At 48.8% G+C, this 21,791-nt stretch overlaps 1 protein-coding gene across 17 annotated transcripts in view; it reads left to right on the top strand.

Moving 5' to 3' along the window:
* Window positions 1–21,791, top strand: part of LOC138248918 (zinc finger protein ZFP2-like) — a 226,632-nt gene that overhangs the window by 121,814 nt on the left and 83,027 nt on the right. For 2 of the 17 annotated variants that reach the window (XM_069202922.1, XM_069202925.1), the window contains one exon: window positions 14,052–15,011. The exons of the other annotated variants lie outside the window; for them this stretch is intronic. In XM_069202922.1, coding sequence (XP_069059023.1) covers window positions 14,052–14,872 — 821 coding nt within the window. In that variant the 3' untranslated portion in view covers window positions 14,873–15,011. Of the gene's footprint in view, window positions 1–14,051; window positions 15,012–21,791 lie in introns of those variants that run through there. 17 annotated transcript variants of the gene reach the window in all.

Genomic DNA, 21,791 nt, shown 5'->3' with positions numbered 1-21,791 from the left:
ATTGATGTCATACGGGCTGAAAACAACACCAGGGGTGTCTCCTGGTATTCGAGTTGTGAGGATCTCCCTCACTGGAGCTTTAGCCTCATGTTACCAGATATTGGGGCTGAGGCTGTCGTGTGGATCTAATTGGTATGACATGGTGGGAGGAATCTTTATCCAGCCCTACATGGTTGTGGTACAGCGTGGGTGCCTGCACTACAGCCCATTTGGCAGCTTAAGCTTTTTACCACATCTGGAACAAGATCTGAGAAAGAAGGAAAAATGACATCGTCCCTATGTGGGAGCTTGCAGACAAATTGAGGTGGCCAATCTTTCTCCGCCAGTAGGATATCACAATTTAATTATTCCTAAAATATTACTTCTATAGTGCACTCTGTTTTCTTCAATGTGAATGTTTCGTTCACACACCCTGTCGGGTGGGGAGACTTCAATACTGTTCTTAACCCAGAGATGGATATTGCTGGGCCATTGTCTTCAAGCTGAGGGTGTCATTCTGACCCTGGCGGCCGGTGACCGCCAGGGTCACCGACCACGGGAGCACCGCCAACAGGCTGGCGGTGCTCCCTCGAGCATTCTGACCGCGGCGGTTCGGCCGCGGTCAGAAAAGGAAAGTCGGCGGTCTCCCGCCGACTTTCCGCTGCTCTGGGGAATCCTCCATGGCGGCGGAGCGTGCTCCGCCGCCATGGGGATTCTGACACCCTCTACCGCCATCCTGTTCCTGGCGGGTCTCCCGCCAGGAACAGGATGGCGGTAGGGGGTGCCGCAGGGCATGGGCACTGCAGGGGCCCCCGTAAGAGGGCCCCGCAAAGTATTTCAGTGTCTGCACAGCAGACACTGAAATACGCGACGGGTGCAACTGCACCCGTCGCACCTTCCCACTACGCCGGCTCCATTCGGAGCCGGCGTCCTCGTGGGAAGGTCGATTTGCCCTGGGCTGGCGGGCGGCCTTTTGGCGGCCGCCCGCCAGCCCAGGGCAAATCTCAAAATACCGTCAGCGGTCTTGTGACCGCGGAGCGGTATTTTGTCGGGGGAACATTGGCGGGTGGCCTCCGCCGCCCGCCAATGTTAGAATCACCCCCTGAGTCTTCAGGGCGAGCGAGCTGCGTAAATGGGTGGAGGGCCTTGGTCTCTATGACGCGCGGCGGCCTTGGCATCCCCGCCTACGGCAGTACACTCATACGTCAGCGGCACATCACATCCACGCCAGAATAGATCTCTTCTTTGTGCCAGCCCTTGATGTTCCCCGAGTCTCGGGGTGGAGATACTCCCTCAGTGTGTCTCCGCCCATGCACCATTACTTCTTCGGCTGGACGATATCAACGCGACCAGACGCCCGATATGGCGGCTCAATGCCTGGTACTTGCAAGATAGTGCTTATACCCAGGCCCTTAGAGACCACCTCTCAGACTACTTTACCTTTAATCTTGGGTCTGTGTCGTCCCCGGGTACGATCTGGGCTGCTTGTAAGGTCACCCTCCGGGGACATGCCAGGCATCTCCTTCGGGTGCGGGAGCGCGCCTGTACTCAAAAAGTGTTGACACTCGAGGCCTGGCGTCTGGAGGGCCAACTTACTGACTCCGCGCCTTCATCGGTTATTAGGCAATTGGCCCTAGTTAGAGAGGAGATTAGGCACACTACTCATGAAACGGCAAAGCACATGTGGTGAGCCTCTGTAGCCCGCATATACGGGTGGGGGAACAAGAACAGCAAGCTAATACATTGGCTTGCGACTGGACCAATGGCGAGCAGAGTCGTTCCAGAGATCATCGACGATTTGGGTGCCATTTCCCACATGCCGTACGAAATAGCGCAGAGCTTTGCCACATACTACAGGAAGCTCTATGAAGAGCGACCTAGGCCCCCGGTTGAAAGAGACACCCCCTTGTTGGACGAGGTGTCCCTCCCGGTGATTTCGGCGGTGGAAGAACAAGGCCTTGACGGGCCTATAGGCCTTCACGAAGTTGAGGCGGCCATATCGGAGCTGGCTGCGGGCAAGACCCCAGGCCCAGACTGTATTCCGTCGGAGTTTTACACCAAGCAGTCTTCTACCCCCCCACCCCCCCTCCTTCCACCTGCTCAACATGTTTGAGGAGGCTGTGAGAACTGGGAATTTCCCCCTGGTCTAGACCAAGCCACCATAGTGGTGATCCCGAAGACCAACCCCCCTTGCAGTGCTGTGCGGCGTATCGCCCCATATCACTGCTCAACACTGACCTCAAGATACTGTCCACGGTCCTTGCCACTAGATTGAAAAGGGTACTACCCTCGCTGATCCACCCAGACCAGTGCAGCTTTATGCTCACTAGGAGCACCAGGCACTGTTAGGCAACTGCATGTGGCCCTGGCCAACCGGGGCCTTTTGACCTCCCCGCTAGTGCTCCTCCTCTTAGACTTTAAGAAGGCATTCGATACGGTGGATTGGTCCTACCTTGAGCTAGTGCTGTTGAAAGCCGGGCTCGGGCCACAATTCCGAGCACTGGTGGGACTCTTATATTCCAATCCTACGGCCCGAGTGCAGGTAAACGGGGCAGTGTCAGACCAATTTCATATTTGCCGGGGGACACGCCAGGGATGTCCCTTGTCCCCGCTCCTGTTCACCCTGGCGATGGAACTGCTCGCAAAGCTAATCAGGGAGGACCCCTCGATTGAAGGTTGGTCATGGCCTACTGGGAGGGAGGACCGCATTGCGCTGTATTTGGGCGATGTACTCTTGTTCCTAGCCAACCCGGCCAGTAGCGGTCCTAGAGTGATGCAGCTGTTGGGCCTGTTCGCCGAGGCCTCTGGCTTGATAGTTAATCCCAGTAAATCTCTATTGATTCCACTTTGCCTGTCCAGGGACTGCTATGATTGGCAGAGCACTATTCCTATCCAACGCAACAGCTTCCGGTACCTGTTGTTGCCCGAGCTGGTGTGGAACCACTAACCCGGAAAGTCCAGGAGGACCTCCAGAGATGGCCCTCAATATCCTGGGCCGGATTGTGCTCTACAAAATGATGGTACTTCCCCGGTTCCTTTACTTGCTCCAGAACTACCCCTACCAGATCCCCAGGCGATGGTTCTGAGAAATCGAGACTGTCACACAGCAGTTCCTATGGCGCAACTCCCGCGCCCGACTGGCGTTTCACTTGTGTCAGGGCGATGTATATGAGGGTGGTCTGGGGATGTCCAACCTCTACCTTTACTACCTTGCAATGCAAATGCTAGTAAGCAACAACTGGTTGGGGGGGTGCTGGTCGGACCCTGCCTACCAACTAGAACTCTTGACACTAGGTTTGATGGGGATGCTATATGACGATCCCCTGCCATGTAAGCTTCCGGAGGTGACGAGGATGGTGCTGATGGAGTAGAGGGCTGTGCAGCGAGAGTCGGGGTGGTGGCGCTGTCTCACACAACTCACCCCGCTGTAGCAGGGATCATGACTAAGAGAGGTTTTGGCACTTGAGGGGTTCCGCAAGTGGGACCTCAATGGCATATCACTGCTTGGCGATGTCTGGGCGGGATCCCACATGCGGTCCTTCCAGGAGCTTCAACAGCAGTTTTTGCTTGCTCACACCCAATTCCACAAATATCTGCAACTCCGTCACACGCTACATGTACATGTTCAGACCGGAACGTTCCTCCCTGAGTTCAGTCCCATTGAGGCCAAGATACAGATGGGGTGCTTAGGTAAAGTGGGTGTGTCGCGCATATATCGTACTCTGGTCACAAACACAGCGCTGACCCTTGACAGACTCCGGGAGCGATTGGAACAATTGGTAGGTCCAATGGACGACTAGGACTGGAGGGACGCCTTGATGGCCCCGAGGTTGCTGACCATGACCTCCCGTCTCCGAGTGGTGCAGACCTACTTTCTCCATGTGGCTTATCTTACCCCTGCAAAATTACACAGAATGGGCCTCCGGTCCCAAGCTGACTGTCCACGATGCGCAGGCACAGATGCAGACTTCTTCCATATGGTGTGGACCTACCCACACGTTGCATCCTACTGGTGGGTGGTGTGGCAGAGATTGCCAGAGTTTTGCGGGCAGAGGTGGAGGTTGCCCCGGTGTAAATCCTACTGGGAGTCCTTGGGGGGATGGGTTCCAGCAGAGCGGACCAGGCCTTTGTACGAAGGGCCTTTCTAGTGGCCAGGAGGGACATCACAGTGAACTAGAAAGCGGAGACTGCTCCCGCAGTAGCTAAGTGGCACAAGGGAGTTGACAGGTGTGCTCAGCAGGAAAAACTTGTTTATGAGGCAAAGGGCTGCCCTACTAAGCATGATAGGGTGTAGGGGAAATGGATGGAGCCCTGGGGAGAGTGGGCTGCCGATATGTAGTAATGTAAGCTTGTAATGTGTGTTGTCTCAAATTGTCAATGACCGCCTTGACGTATGTCTTTGCTCTATTCTTGAGAATTGTGCAGGGCTCAGTTTGTGCCATGCCATTGCGACCTGTTCATGGCTTCATGTTGGTATATAAACCTAATAAAGATGTTTATCAAAAAAAATAAAGTCCGCATGGCGAACTGTACCAGCCGTCTGTGAAGTGCTACTAGTTCAGTTAAAGTGTGCGTACGTCAGCTACTTGCATTGCCTGTATGTGGCAAACATAGGGCACGTTGGTCCTTCATTACTTAAGGGACCTAATCTCACGGGTTGTATTATATGTGGAAGGGTACCATTGAACCAGTTGTGCTGTTCTTGATAAGAAAGCAGTACCTTGCTTGAACAACCTACAGCCTAGTTAGGCGCTCCCTATTAAGCTGAGAAGGATTGCCCTGAAGACCATGGACGTCTCCTTATAATGGTACTTAGGGTACCTACATGTTGTGTGTGAGACAGATACTCAGGAAATCTAAAAACATTAGTACCTAAACACCATCGTTGGTGGCCCCATGTCGTAGTTGGACTTTCGCTCCTTAGCGAGACGGCTGGTTTAGAGATGGGAGCGCTTTTTTGTTTATAGGCGACTGAATCACTCCTATAACAAGTCACAACAGTGGGCCCAACCCTCCCGGCTCACAAGCAGTACCTCACCAAAACTCAGAAAGCAAAGGTGATTTCTTGCAGCCTTAAGCATGGACTCTAGATAAGACCTCTCAGGGAAGTCATAGTGGAACAGAAGTTACCCTTTCTCTTGTTAGCAACAAGTCGCAGTCACAGGCAGTGAAGCATCCTCATACATCCACATATATGTAGCTCAGTAATCACAATCTCATCATGCACAAATGTAAGCATCAGTGCATACATTGGACATCTCCCATAAGTATAATATTATTGCATGCACTGAGAACAAGCAGATACCAATTGACGGACTGTTTCTCAACTTGTATCATACCTATGCCAGTGAAGGATGTTGAAGCTCGGTGCTACACCTTGGATGTCAGTAAGCACGAACAGCAATCACGTAATCAGCTTTGTGCCAAATGATAAATCGTGTAGTAAGGCATACTGGCATATGTAGAGTCAATGCTATTCTGCCCGAGAGCCCTCACATGCATTGAGTGTGACCACACATGACATCATTATTAACATAAACACATAAAATGTTTTGATTAAGGTCACAAACCCATGAAATAATCTACACATGTCAAGGAGAAGAGGTAAGATGAGCCCTATGTTAATCTAAAATAGAAAGTAGTTCCCCCAGGTTCACAGCAGGAAGTGCCAGAATGGCTGTCAACAGTGTGCGTCTGAGCACATCCAGGAATGCATATTCTTGAGAGAGAGAGAACCGTCCATTCTATACATGGAACCTCTGCTAAACGCAGTACAGCAGTGAGTGTCTATCTGTGTTGGGCTGCACCTAACAACACACAGAGGAGCAGTCACAGTGCCCAAAGAATGGTGAATATTGTAGGTGACTCAGATGTGAGTTAATCTGACTCTTGTCCATAGGCATCACACAAATGTACACAGCTCCAAACAGTTGAGGCACTCTGTACATCATGTACTCAACTCATCCTAAGCAATGTTGAGCAATCTTCTGCTTAAATGATTACAAAATTGTGAAATTATGAGATATTTATCAATCCAATTTTTCTACTTATAAAAATAATAAAACTGACCTACTATACACTACTTAAACATACTTAACCTACCTAACCTACACTAAAGTACTGACCTAACCTACACTAAAGTACTAACCTAACCTACCTTATCATATTCCTATTATCTAAATGCTACCTTACCTTAACTAAACCTATCTTACATTAGCCTATACATTTAGCACAAGACATGTTAAACATCAACCCCCACTTCCTTTACACACACACATGTATTTGCACAATACTGACAACAGCTACACCTAAACATAAGCTTCCTACACATACTAAGGTAAACAAACATATATTTTTGTCTTTTATAAAGCTATCCTAAACATTAGCCCCGACTCAATAAAATCCCAATAAATATACTGAAAACTATGAAAACACTTGCCTATGAAACTATCTAAAATTGGAAATATATCTAAAACTACACTAAACAGTAGCTATTTCTATATATAATTATATACATAAAATCTCACCTAACTCGAAAATAAATTCCTGCCCCCACCACACGATTGTGAAACTTGGAACAGGGCCTCCAAGGTGATGCGGATTTTCCTCAGTTTCCTCAAAATGGAATAATTGAAAACCGCCACTCCTCTGGCTGGGCCTCCTTGCACTTGTGGTTGGTAGTGCTGTAGCTTGCTGCTGGTTCCAGGAATGGTGGTTCTGTTTCTGACTTGTCCCTGCTCTGACTGCCAGTGTAGCTGTGGGCCTGGCTGGTGTATGTGGGGAATGTTGGATATTCCATGCCCCTCCAGCCTTTGCACTGTTGTACATATGTGCCATTTGCTTGTACACCTTGGCAACTTTTTGGATATGGTGGTACCTGTCTGTCCACATTCCAAAGGTCTTGCATGTGTCTGCAGACATGTTAACTAAGGTGGTAATTTTAAAACTGTTAGCCAAAGCAGCACGTGTACAGGATGTATAGTAAAATGGTTTACTTTATGATGCATACATGTGCGCATGACCAGAGGAACTTAATTCCTTTTAAAGGAAATGTGCATAAGATACTGACCCTGCATGGGCATCTCCTAATAGATCAGAGAAACTAGTGTCTGCTGCCATCTGTATAGGTTTCCTGTATGTAAATATGCTCAATATGTATTTAAACCAATCAAACATAACCATAATTCGCACTCATAATGATGTACATATTTCATATAGGACACATGGTTTTGAGTCTGTCCTGAGTTAGTAAATTGGGTTGAGTGTTTACAGTATGCAAATGTATGTATGCATATTTAACATACACACGTGAAAGTGGATAAGGTGATACAATCCATGTAGTGTGCCTCTGCTGCATTCCTATGTTGAGTCACAAAAGCCACCATGCATACCTCATTTAACTTAGTCAGTGTCAGGTAGCCCATACAGAGATATGCATATGTCAGTTATCTCTTTCAAAACATGATTTCATTTGTGTAGCCACAAGCAACTGTTAGGAAATGCGGCATGTCTGTGGCTGGCCCTTGTAGCCAGTAACATGCTTATTCATATTTCCACATGTCTCAAAGCGCACATCACCTCAAGCCTGCATTTGGCTGAAGACATCATGATTCATACAATGCTTCTCGGGAGTGTTTGTATGCATGCCGGAGCACACATCCAAGACAGTACTTTGTTGCATATAATGTAGATGCCTTTGCACCATGACTGAGTGAGGCTCAAGTACCCCTGAGGCTGCATCACAACAACCATACCTCACAGTATGCCAAGTACATCTCCTTCTTGGTATCCACACAATAAACTCGCACATGAACAGTCACACATGGGGACATGTCATCTGTTTGTCAAGGATCTTTTAACATTTCCAATTCACAGACAAATGCATGACAGTCCTGTTTTGTTTTTTGTTTTTGTATGGCTACCCTGATGTCGCCCATTAATACATTGTATAATATGTTTTTCTCTGGGATACTGTTACAGTGACAGGTATGTTTTGAGTGCAAAATGAGGACTAAGACAGCTGGTATGGTTTCACACCCTATGGGTCCAACAGATATGTGTTTAACTTGGGAGGTCTAAACTATCTGCCATGTAAGGGCTATGTATGGTGCATGTTAATGCAAAACATGTGGCATATTGACACGCTCTGTGCCTCAGATTCCATCATAGCTACCTGTGCATGCATAATGTCTGTGTGAACATATTGCACATCTTCTGTACCTCTGTCCAAAACTATTTTCAGTATAAGCAGCTGGCCACTATCTACCCATGGTTAGCAACACACATTTAACTGTGCTACTTTTTAAGTCAAACTTAATAATACAGTTACTCCAGTATTGGAACTTTCATAGACATGCTTGAATCATTCCCTGTTGTTGAGATGGGAGCCCCTGGTACAAATTACACAAGTAGTGTTGAAATATATTAAGGCCTCTTCAATTTAACAGTCTATCAGTCATTTTAGGAAAAGGACCAAACTTGAGCATCACCAATCAGACAACACCACCCTCTAGAATCCTCCTGAGAGAAGCTCCAGCACCTCAGATTTTCTACCTCATGTCGTCATGCTAGGGAGTCTCCTCCGAGCACTGCTCTTTATTCACACCTTTTGGATTAGCTTGAACATATTGTTCTCTGCGAAAAAACTTCTTTGATCTGATTGGAATAACACCTTCAACATGTCTGACAGGGAGAAGAAGGGTTTATTCAGAAATTGCAAATATTGTGGTAAGAAGAGACTACATTCTGAAGACCCTCATCAGGATTGTATATACTGCCTCTATCCAGACCATTCTGCCAAGGACTGTAAGGTTTGTCGTACCTTTTCCTCTAAGACTCTTAAGGCTAGAGAAGGCAGATTATTGATTTGGCTGCAAAAACGTAAATACAGAGAGAATCCAGTCTCTGACTCTGCTAGTGATGACTCTTCAATATTTAAAAAGTCATCAAAAAGGGCGAGATCAGACACAAGATCTCCCTCCCAACAATCGAGAAAAGCCCACAAAAAGACTGCCTCAGGGTCTTACAATGGCCGCAGCCCATCTACTTCACCTCAAAAATCTTCCATGAAAGGGGAGAGTGGTCATGCCAGCAGTTATGAGAGGCATAAAAAGTCATCCTTTGTACCTCCATCTGTGCCTTTCAAGAGGCCTTTCTCTACTTCTACAAAAAAAAGCACAGTCGATGACAGACTCATCGTCGACGAGCCCGTTGGTAAGTGCTTTTTCACCACCAATGACAACTTGCACCCTTCCGCCATCGATAACAGTTCTGACGCCAACATCGTCGACGACGAGTGCCCCACCGTCAGTGAGAGTGGCATCGACGACCTCATTGTCGACGAACGTCTACACCTCATCATCGCCAACGGCGGTTATGACGGTATCAGCTTTACCCTTGTCAACGGTTGACTCTCCGGTAAGGCTGTCATAGATCAAAATCTCCATGCGTTCGTCATCGACAACACCACCGTCGACGAAGACTATGTCTGCGCCGTCGACGACACCATCGACGAGGGAAAAACATCATAAAACACATGAAAGACTTACCCCAAAGCACACCTCACCTAGTAAGGTGACCTCTCTCATTCCAGTGCACTTGTTAGAGGGAGATGAAGACTCGGACGACGAGGGACCATTCGGGACAGCCCATAGGCCATCTCAATTAAATGTCAAATATCAGGACGAAGACGAATTTGATGAAACCTATGACCCTCAATTTTATGGAGGAGAGCAACAATATCAAAGAAGGGGTGTACATTCCAACCACTTTCCTATCTGACCTCCGATCAATGCTGGCTGATTACAGCAGGCGTTTTCCTCCTCAAGGGGAGCAACCTCCTCTATCGCCCGTCTCCGGCGTTACCACTCCACGTCAAAGACCGGCTTCTTTACCTCTAACAAATGTGGCTACGCCGGATATGACTTTACCTCAGGACACTGACATGTCAGAAGGCGATCATGAAGAAGGGGAGCTCCTTGACACTCATTCCGAGTGGGATGAATACATTATTCCTGCTCCTCCTCCTTCCCAATCAAAGGTTGAGTCCCCTCCAAACGACATCAGAAGATTTCATAATCTCCTGGAAAGAGCTTTGCCAATGCCGTCAAAACAGACCAATTGTTTTCTTTATTATTTTTAAAGAGCCGTTTAAAAAAACTGTGCGCTCTATTCCGCTGGTCAGCTACTTATAGGAAAAAGGCCTAAAAGTGATGCACAATCCTGCTACTGTCACAGCAGTGCTGCCTCGTTTGGACAAAAAATACAAGGCACCAGACGATGCACCAGCATGTCTAATTGGTCATCCTCATCCAGACTCAGTGGTGGCTCAGGCGGCACAGAGGAAGTCCTAGAATCCGTCTGCTCCGATTTCTGCACCCCCAGACAAAGAAGGTAGATGGCTGGACAACATTGGGAAGAGGTTCTCCTCGATGGCTAGCCTAGTGATAAGAGCTGCTAACTCACTAGCGGTGTTAGCCAGGTTCGACAGGCAGCTATGGGCAGACATTGCCCCACATATTGACCAGTTGCCGGAGGACAGAAGATCAGAGGCAAAGATGACGTTGCAAGAAGGTCAGCGCACGTCAGCGGAACTCGTAGACTGTGCAATTGACATAGCCACAACGGCATTTCGCCAGGTCGCAGGTGTGGCTGTACTTAGACAAGGTTGGCTAAAGGCTACATCATTCCGGCCTGAGGTAAAGAATAAGATCTTAGACCTACCTTTCGATGGCCAGGCATTATTCGGTAAACATATTGACGAGGCTTTACAACCTATCAAATCTGACACTGATAAGGCAAGATCATTAGGGACTCTCCAGTTTCGAAAGCCTTCCTTTCGAGCTAGAGGACATGAACAACCTCCACATAGAGGAGGATATCAGCAGTATAGATATTCAACCTATCCTTCCTCTTCTCAACAGTTCTGTTAATATTACCTACAAAGGCAGCCACCGCAAGCAGCTTATGGTAGATCTGGCAATAGGGGACACTCAACTCGCCCTGCTAAAGACTCGGCTCATAGAGCCTGATACATCCGAGGCGCCGGCTACACCCAACTCTCCTCCTCTGGTTCTAGGCGGAAGGATATCCCTCTTCCTCAAGCAATGGCAAGTCATCACATCAGACAAGTGGGTCCTCCAATTAGTAAAACAGGGCCACACTCTGGAATTTATCCAACTCCCTCCCTCCATTCCTCCTCGCAGGACTCCTTCAAGGTACCCTGAACAACTCAAGAGGGAGATCAGCAAGATGCTCCTCAAAGGAACTATAGAGAAGGTACCTCTGTCACAGCGAGGAAGAGGGTTTTATTCCAGGTTCTTTCTAATTCGTAAGAAGTGGAAAGATTGGAGGCCGATCCTCGACCTATGGGAACTAAACATCGCAATCCACCATGGCGTGTCCCACAGTACAGAGACAACAAACGTTACTGACACTAGTTTCTGTCCGCCTGTTTAAATCCCTGTTGGGCATGATGTCATCATGCATACCTCTGGTTCCTCTCTGCAGACTAAAAATGCGTCCGTTACAGGAGCAACTCAACTGTCAATGGCTCCAGGTTTCGGGAAGCTTCGAAGATCGAATAAACATAACCCTAGCAATAGCCAAAGCCCTGACATGGTGGTCTCAAAAGGATCATCTGTCTATCGGCCTTTCCTTTTTACATTGTCCAGCTCCGTGGACCATCACTACGGGCGCATCTCTGGAGGGCTGGGGAGCCGTGTTGCAGGATCTTCAAGTAAGTGGCAAGTGGCCACTAGAGTTGAGAGTGATGCACATCAATCTGCTAGAGCTCAGAGCAGTTCATCTCGCTTTGCAGGCTTTTCTCCCGAAAAAAGCAGGATCAGACAACACCACTACGATGCATTACCTCAACAAACAAGGAGGAACGAGATCTCTCACCCTCTCCAAGGAAGCCCAAAGAATTTGGAATTGGGCCTCGCAGCAAGGCATCACACTCACAGCTGTGCATTTGCCGGGGATAGAGAACAAGATAGCGGACTCGCTCACCAGGCAAAGATCGAGCTGCCACGAGTGGGAGCTGGACCAGTCCACAGTGGACTACATCTTTTCCCAGTGGGGAACGCCGACAATAGAACTGTTTGCCAACAATTGGAACGCCAAATGCCAGTACTTCGCAAGCTGGCATCACCAAAAGGGATCTTGGGGGAATGCGTTTTCCATAGTTTAGTCAGACATCTTTGCTTACACCTTTCCTCTAATTCCATTGATCCCAAGAGTCCTCACAAAGATGAAGGCAGAGCTGTGCACCCTAATATTGATCGCTCGTACTGGCCTCGTCAACACTGGTTTGCAGAGCTTCTTCTTCTATCAATGAAGCCTCACATTCCACTGAAACAGTCTCCACAATTACTAACAATGAACAAAGGACAAGTATGCCACCCGATGCGATTGTCAGCATGGCTCCTGGGCAAAGGGAGTTTGCACATCTGAATATCCCACAGGAATGTAGGGACATTTTGTCCAGAGGTAGAGCGGATAGCACTTATAAGGCTTACTCTTGCAAATGAAAACGATTTTGTGTGTGGTGTCATCAGTGGCAAATTGACCCACTATCCTCATCGCCAGAACAAATATTGCCGTATTTATTGCACTTAGCGCAAGCAGGCCTGGCACATTCCTCCATAAAGGTATATCTGGCGGCCAAAGCATCATACAGGCGCTCAGACTCTTCACCCGCGCTGTATTCCTCTTGTTTAATCAAACGGTTTTTGAAAGGACTTTTCAGGGTCTTTCCTCCATTCAGACCTCCTCCTCCCTCGTGGAACCTTAATATTGTTTTAGCACAGTTGATGAAGCATCCGTTGAACCGATTCATCGTGCCTCACTGAAATTCCTTTCTTTGAAGGTTGCTTTACTGGTGGCTCTTACATCAGCCAGACGTGTCAGTAAGGTGCAGGCCCATCAACGAGCCCTTAGTTTTCAAAAGCTTTTTTCCACATCCTTCTACTCCTGCGGAAAGAGCATTACACTCCTTAGACGTTAAGAGATGTGTTCAATTCTACCTGGACAGAACAAAGGGCCAGATGTAGGTACAAAAAAATTAGCGACTCGCAATTTGCGAGTATGTGCGACTCGCAAATTGCGTGTCGCTAATAGGAATGCAGGTACAATGTCCATGTACAATTTGCGACTCGCACCCGGAGTCGCAACGCAGATAGCGAATCCGCTGTCTGCGAGGTCGCTGTTTGCGACCACGCAAAAAACGAACTCGCAATTTGCAAGTGGGTGTCGCAAATTGCGAGTACCATGTAAATTGATTGCAGGTGCTGCAGAACACTCCAGAAACCACTCCAGAACACTCTGGAAACACTTCCTGGCACATGATGATGACATCACAGCCAGGAAGTTTACTAATACACCTGGGAGGAGGGAGGACCACACCCATTTTAAACTGCTGCACAGCCAACAGGAGGAACAGCAGCTACAATGGCTGAAACACCAAGAAAAAGAAAACTCAAATTTTCTGAGAAGGAGCTGGAGGTGCTGACAGAAGAATGCTGTCAGCACTATGATGATCTCTTTGGAAAGGCAGCCCTCAATGTGCCAAAAGCAACCAAAAAACAACTCTGGCTGGAGATCCAAGAAAAAGTGAACTCCCTGGGGGTGGGCCACAGGAGTGTGGAAGAGATCAAAAAACGGTGGTATGACCTCCGCTCCCAGACCAAGGAGAGGGTGGCAGAAAGGCTCAGGGAGATGAGAGGCACAGGAGGGGGACCATCATCCGTACCACCACCCACACCCCTGGAAGAAAGGGTGGAGGAGACCCTGGAGCAGGAGGCAGTGACAGGAATAGGAGATCTGGACACCTCTGAGCCCACTACATCAACCGGTGAGTACCATGTGATATGCCTGTACCCCCATCAATGCCATACCCCACCCACCATGTACACAGGGGCATGCACAACCAAGATAGCGCCATTACAGGGTAGCAAACACCAGAATGATGCATTATGGGAAATGTAGTCAAGTAGGCAGTTCAGAGGCAAATGTTTATTAGGAAGTGTGCAACAGATAGTAGACACTGACAGTCTGTTCCCCATGTCCCACAGGTCTCCCACAAGACACCACCACAAGCCACAGCAGCCAGCCCCATGAGGACAGCACAGGAGCTGCCACCACTCCCACCTGCACGACCAACACCATCCCTGTGATGTCAACACCTGCTGCAACAGTGGTTCAGGAGGCTGCGCCAGCAAGAGGCAGGAGTGCCACAGTAGAGCACACAGGGCATCCACCCCTGCGCAGGCGACGCAGGTTCAGGAGAGCAGGGCTGCAGGCTGAGTCCGGCCGCCCATCTACCACCAACACCGAGGCACAGCTGCTCCGTGGTCAGCGCCTGCAGAACAATATATTAGGGCGTATTAGTGGGGTGCTGCACCGCTTTGTGAGGAGCAATGAGGCCAGCATGCAGCAGCTCCATTCCCAATTGGACGTGATTGGCACAAACACTGGGGACCTAGCCCTGTCCATGAGGGAACTGGTGGCAGGACTACTGTCACAGGGCGAGGGTGGGCGGCGCAGGGACCGTCAGCTGCTACAGAGGCTTGACAGGATGGCCACATCAATTGGCAGACTGGCAGTTAACACCACTGGCCTGTCGAGAAGGACAGTTGGACTCCAAGTAGAAATGGGCCACTTTGCAGGGGATGTGGCTAGAGGCCTGGGCCGGATCACACATGTGATCGATTTAATGGAGGCACGGCATCTGTCCAGGGGCACAGGGGACACACCCCAGGACAGCGAAGAGGGCTCTACAGTGAGCAGTGTCTCTGCCACTGACACTAGGGGGCTTCGGAGTGGGAGTACCAGACAGAGCACTGCAGAACAACCTGGGACCAGCCAGGCTGGCAGAGGCCGCCGTAGGACATAGACTGGACCCTGTCCCTGATGTAGGGGCACATGACACAAATGTGCCCCATGCATGGTTTGCTTTTTGATGTTCATGAACAGTTAGTAATTGTAAATAGTTGAATTTCTGCACATATTAAATATTTTTTTTCGTTCCACTTAACAAATGGAGTGTTTGGTCAATAGGTGAGTATGGCTGAAGTTGACACGTACCTTCCAAAGTATTGGGTTGCGATGTGTTCCCGTCTCAGTCTGCCTTGATTTGCTATACTCCGATCCCCATGATGGCGATGTGGTTGCTCCTGCTCATCATCCTCTGAATCAGGGTCTGCAGGGGTGAGAGGTAGCCCACGTCGGGTGGCAATATTGTGCAGGATGGCGCATGCGACAACAATTTTGAATGCTGTAGTGGGGGTATACTGGAGGGCACCTCCACTGCGGTGGAGGCATCTGAACCTTGCTTTCAGCAATCCGAAGGTGCGTTCTATTATGTTCCTGGTCCTCTTATGTGCACTGTTGTATCGCCTCTCGGAATCATTGCTGGGTGTTAAGTATGGAGTCATAATCCATGGCCGTAGAGCATATGCACTGTCACCTGTTGGGAACAAACATTACACTGTTAGAAAGTCCTGGTTGGTGTGCACAGTGACCTGTGTGTATGTCTACGAGGTGTATGCAGCTCTACCTAGGAGGTATCCATCTCCAAACTCCCCACGTTCCAGGCGTTGGTGTATCCCACTGTGCCTAAAAATTTAGGAGTCATGGGTACTGCCTGGAAATTTCGCTACAATGTCGGTGATGACATAGTGGGTGTAAGGAAATGCCTCCTTGGCATGGTTGCCCCCTGACTTTTTGCCTTTGCTGATGCTATGTTTACAATTGAAAGTGTGCTGAGGCCTGCTAACCAGGCCCCAGCACCAGTGTTCTTTCCCTAACCTGTACTTTTGTATCCACAATTGGCAGACCCTGGCATCCAGATAAGTCCCTTGTAACTGGTACTTCTAGTACCAAGGGCCCTGATGCCAAGGAAGGTCTCTAAGGGCTGCAGCATGTCTTATGCCACCCTGGAGACCTCTCACTCAGCACAGACACACTGCTTGCCAGCTTGTGTGTGCTAGTGAGAACAAAACGAGTAAGTCGACATGGCACTCCCCTCAGGGTGCCATGCCAGCCTCTCACTGCCTATGCAGTATAGGTAAGACACCCCTCTAGCAGGCCTTACAGCCCTAAGGCAGGGTGCACTATACCATAGGTGAGGGTACCAGTGCATGAGCATGGTACCCCTACAGTGTCTAAACAAAACCTTAGACATTGTAAGTGCAGGGTAGCCATAAGAGTATATGGTCTGGGAGTCTGTCAAACACGAACTCCCCAGCACCATAATGGCTACACTGAAAGCTGGGAAGTTTGGTATCAAACTTCTCAGCACAATAAATGCACACTGATGCCAGTGTACATTTTATTGTAAAATACACCACAGAGGGCACCTTAGAGGTGCCCCCCTGAAACTTAACCGACTATCTGTGTAGGCTGACTAGTTTTAGCAGCCTGCCACAAACCGAGACATGTTGCTGGCCCCATGGGGAGAGTGCCTTTGTCACTCTGAGGCCAGTAACAAAGCCTGCACTGGGTGGAGATGCTAACACCTCCCCCAGGCAGGAATTGTCACACCTGGCGGTGAGCCTCAAAGGCTCACCTCCTTTGTGCCAACCCAGCAGGACACTCCAGCTAAGTGGAGTTGCCCGCCCCCTCCGGCCAGGCCCCACTTTTGGCGGCAAGGCCGGAGAAAATAATGAGAAAAACAAGGAGGAGTCACTGGCCAGTCAGGACAGCCCCTAAGGTGTCCTGAGCTGAGGTGACTCTAACTTTTAGAAATCCTCCATCTTGCAGATGGAGGATTCCCCCAATAGGATTAGGGATGTGACCCCCTCCCCTTGGGAGGAGGCACAAAGAGAGTGTACTCACCCTCAGGGCTAGTAGCCATTGGCTACTAACCCCCCCAGACCTAAACACGCCCTTAAATTTAGTATTTAAGGGCTTCCCTGAACCTAAGATTTTAGATTCCTGCAACTACAAGAAGAAGGACTGCCCAGCGGAAAACCCCTGCAGCGGAAGACCAGAAGACGACAACTGCCTTGGCTCCAGAAACTCACCGGCCTGTCTCCTGCCTTCCAAAGATCCTGCTCCAGCGACGCCTTCCAAAGGGACCAGCGACCTCGACATCCTCTGAGGACTGCCCCTGCTTCGAAAAGACAAGAAACTCCCGAGGACAGCGGACCTGCTCCAAGAAAAGCTGCAACTTTGTTTCCAGCAGCTTTAAAGAACCCTGCAAGCTCCCCGCAAGAAGCGTGAGACTTGCAACACTGCACCCGGCGACCCCGACTCGGCTGGTGGCGATCCAACACCTCAGGAGGGACCCCAGGACTACTCTAAGACTGTGAGTACAAAAACCTGTTCCCCCTGAGCCCCCACAGCGCCGCCTGCAGAGGGAATCCCGAGGCTTCCCCTGACCGCGACTCTTTGAACCTAAAGTCCCGACGCCTGGGAGAGACCCTGCACCCGCAGCCCCCAGGACCTGAAGGACCGGACTTTCACTGGAGAAGTGACCCCCAGGAGTCCCTCTCCCTTGCCCAAGTGGAGGTTTCCCCGAGGAATCCCCCCCTTGCCTGCCTGCAGCGCTGAAGAGATCCCGAGATCTCTCATAGACTAACATTGAAAACCCGACGCTTGCTTCTACACTGCACCCGGCCGCCCCCGCGCTGCTGAGGGTGAAATTTCTGTGTGGACTTGTGTCCCCCCCGGTGCCCTACAAAACCCCCCTGGTCTGCCCTCCGAAGACGCGGGTACTTACCTGCAAGCAGACCGGAACCGGGGCACCCCCTTCTCTCCATTCTAGCCTATGTGTTTTGGGCACCACTTGGAACTCTGCACCTGACCGGCCCTGAGCTGCTGGTGTGGTGACTTTGGGGTTGCTCTGAACCCCCAACGGTGGGCTACCTTGGACCAAGAACTAAGCCCTGTAAGTGTCTTACTTACCTGGTTAACCTAACAAATACTTACCTCCCCTAGGAACTGTGAAAATTGCACTAAGTGTCCACTTTTAAAACAGCTATTTGTGAATAACTTGAAAAGTATACATGCAATTTTGATGATTTGAAGTTCCTAAAGTACTTACCTGCAATACCTTTCGAATGAGATATTACATGTAGAATTTGAACCTGTGGTTCTTAAAATAAACTAAGAAAAGATATTTTTCTATATAAAAACCTATTGGCTGGATTTGTCTCTGAGTGTGTGTACCTCATTTATTGTCTATGTGTATGTACAACAAATGCTTAACACTACTCCTTGGATAAGCCTACTGCTCGACCACACTACCACAAAATAGAGCATTAGTATTATCTCTTTTTACCACTATTTTACCTCTAAGGGGAACCCTTGGACTCTGTGCATGCTATTCCTTACTTTGAAATAGCACATACAGAGCCAACTTCCTACAGTGGGCGTCACAAACAACCTGAATATTGAGTGAGTGGGTACACTTTCTGTTGCGGAACAGATGTTCCAGGTTTGCAGGGGGGCATATTTGAATATGTGTCCCATCTATACACCCTATGACATGGGGAAAGTTGGCAATCCGGTAAATTTGCAGCTTGGTGCGGTTAATTTCTGCTTCATTTGTGGGTAGGTATATGAAGTGAGACGTGTGTGTGAGTATGGCATCTAGGAATGCCCTGAGGAACCTTGACAGTGCACTTTGAGATACCCCACCTGCCACAGCAATGACCCCCTGATAGCTCCCTGAGGCCAAGAGGTGCAGTGAGCATAGCACTTGCACATGCGTAGGGATGGCGCAGCCGCGCAGCGTCTGGCGTTCTAGCTGTGGTTTTAGTAATTCAATTAATTCTAGTATGGCTGCGCTGCAAAGGCGATATTTGTCGTATATCTCTTCCTCAGTTTGCTGGAAGAGTGTCTGCCTTGTTCTGTAAATCTTCTCCTGTCTCTGGCTCCTCCTCCTCTTCTGCTGGGCTGTGTGGACTCTCCTCCTCACTGCTATCAGGTATATCTCCGCCATCTTGAGTAACACAGATGCCTTCTGGGTCTCCTTTTATACTTTGGTAATGGTTACCACCTGCTCTGAGTTGGTGGTAAATGGGACATGCAAACTGGGCTTTTTGCGACTAGTCGCAATTTGCGAGTTGCAATTGCATATGGTTTGAGACTCGCAAATTGCGACTTCCTATTTGCGGGTCGCAAAATGGGGTTGCAATCTTTGCGAGTCGCTAACGGCTCGCATCGCTTTTTGCGAGTCGGAAATGGGATTTTTGCATCCCATTTCCGATTTTGCACAGTCGCAAATAGCGATTCGGGCCATTTGCGACTCGCAAAACTTTGCTACATCTGGCCCTAAGTCCTTTCGCCGCTCTAATCAATTGTTCGTAGCTTACAGTGCACCCAGACGAGGCCAACCACTCTCCAAGCAGAGTATATCCAGATGGATCGCCTCAGCCATTTGATTCTGCCATGAAGCAGCAGGTAAACCTCTGAATTCATCAGTACACGCTCATTCTACGAGGGCAGTTTCGTCCTCAGCAGTGCTGTTCGCGGGGGTTTCCCCTCTCTCTCTCGCTCTCCCTCTCTTTAACGCACTTGTGCTTGGAAAATCTCAGGTGCTGGAACTTCTCTCAGGAGGATTCTAGAGGGTGATGTCATCTGATTGGTGGATGCTCAAGTTTGGTCCTTTTCCTCAAATTACTCTGATAGACTGTTAAATTGAAGAGGCCTAGGGCCCTTTTCTTAATATATTTCAACACTACTTGTGTAATTTGTACCGGGGGCTCCCATCTCGACGACGGGGAATGATTCAAGCATGTGAATCTATGAAAGATTCCAATACTGGAGAACTACAGTTACAGGTAACTAATTTTCCTCACAGCCACATGACTATAGATGTGCATACATTATCCAGATGTTTGCATGCTCACGTCATGTGCTCCTGCCTACATACACCCTAGATTCACAATGGGAAGCTTCCTTGTTCATTCCTAATTCATATGTGGTCAAGGTCCGTTGTTTCACGCTCTGACAGCAAATTAGTAGTAGGTAATCATTCCATATCACACCACATCACCACATCACATGTATGTTTAAATCTCACACACGGACGTAAACATTCAACATGCATGTGCTCACGAAACTTACCAGTGGCATTGGTCATGGAATGTGTCCACCTCTCCACTTGTGAATGGTTGATTCCCCCTGGGAAAACATGAATTGGAAATAAGCATCCTAAGCAGTGCTCTGCTTACAGGTCCTTTTTATAAACTATGCTAACCCAGATTTACATAACAGATTAGTGTCCATTATCAGATTATGGCAACGACATTGAACACAGCTGGTAAGCTTGCATCCCAGAACTGACTGGACTTTGTAGTTCAGATGAATCCATCATGGCATGGCTGAAGCATGGCTCAGGCATGTAATGCATATAGGTATGGTGGGCAGCCTCATGTCAGAGTACATATTACCATGGCACATTGCTGCACTGGCGCCTCAAAGTGAAACTGCAGGAATGTGCCATTTAGATAGCATATGGCACAGTACTTTTATTTCACCATGCGTTTGCACCTTTTTAGCAGCTTTGCCCTAAGTTAGGCACCCTTGCAACATGATTCAGGGTTATCTGTGTTGCATGCTGCATTTATTTTGACACAGGGATGGGCATATGCCGTGACAAAGCATCCTGTGAGCCATTATGTGTGTGCTACAGAGTGCAGCACACATTGAAACATGAATAATACAAGGGGGTATAAATATAAAGCTCAGCGATACACATCCACTTTGCGTGGCTTTGAACGGCCTCATAAGAGGGAGTAGAACAAAGCAGCGCAAGTCGCAGCGTTGCCTTACTGTGCACCAGGGAGCTGTTTATGGCCATTGCGGTGGGTTTTGCCATACAACACACATGGATTGACTGTTGTCAAGATTTACTTAAGCACATTGTTAGAAATGGGGTCTTTGGTTGGCAGTCAGGTTACCCCCTGTCCAAGCAAGGACCCTCACTCTAGTCAGGGTAAGTCACACACAATTCAGATTATCCTGTGCCCACCCTCTGGTAGCTTGGCAGTGAGCAGTCAGGCTTAACTTAGAAGGCAATGTGTAAAATATTTGTGCAATAAATCATACAATAACACCATGTAGAACCACAAAAATACACCACACCATGTTTAGAAAAACATATAATATTTATCTGGATAAATGCAGATCAAAACGATTAAAATGCAATAAGTATATGTTGAGATCTCACAGTAAAAGTGATAGAAAGTGTCTTAAGTCTTTTAAAAGCAAACAAAGTCTCTTTCAAGCACAAAGTACCTGGTTTGCGTGCAAAATCCCGGCAAAGAACCGCAGAGGAGGAGATGCGTGGAAACAAAGGGGTGTGCGTCGATTTCATAGGCTGGGCACGACGATGCGTTGTTTAGTTTTCACGCTGGGATGGCTGTGCGTCAATTTCCAGCACTCGGTCGTGGATACTTTTCGGGCTGGCAGGATGAAGTCACAGGAGCAGCGTCTATCCGGTGGGCGTTGCGTCGAATTTTCTACCGCTTCCCCTGGAAGTTGGGCTGCGTCGTTGTGGCTCGGCTGTGTCGATCTGGTAGGGTCATGCGTCGAATTTTGGGTTGTTACGCTGGCACTGTCGATCTTCTCCTTGCGAAGTCTGGCTTCGTCATTCCGGTTCGGCGTGCGGTGAAGGCTGTGCATAGTTTCGGGCAGGCTGTGCATTGAATTTTGCCGCACAAGGAGTCCTTCTTGTAGAGATAAAGTCTTTTTGGTCCTGAGACTTCAGGAAACAGGAGGAAAACTCTGTCAAACCCCTTGGAGAGCACTTCTTCACCACAGCCAGAGAGCAGCAAGGCAGCAAGGCAGCAGGGCAACAGCAA

The sequence above is a fragment of the Pleurodeles waltl genome, chromosome 8 (assembly GCF_031143425.1).
Source record: "Pleurodeles waltl isolate 20211129_DDA chromosome 8, aPleWal1.hap1.20221129, whole genome shotgun sequence".
Classification (NCBI taxonomy): Eukaryota; Metazoa; Chordata; class Amphibia; order Caudata; family Salamandridae; genus Pleurodeles; species Pleurodeles waltl.
Note: the sequence above shows the minus strand (reverse complement) of the source record. Positions and strands in the feature narration are given on the sequence as shown.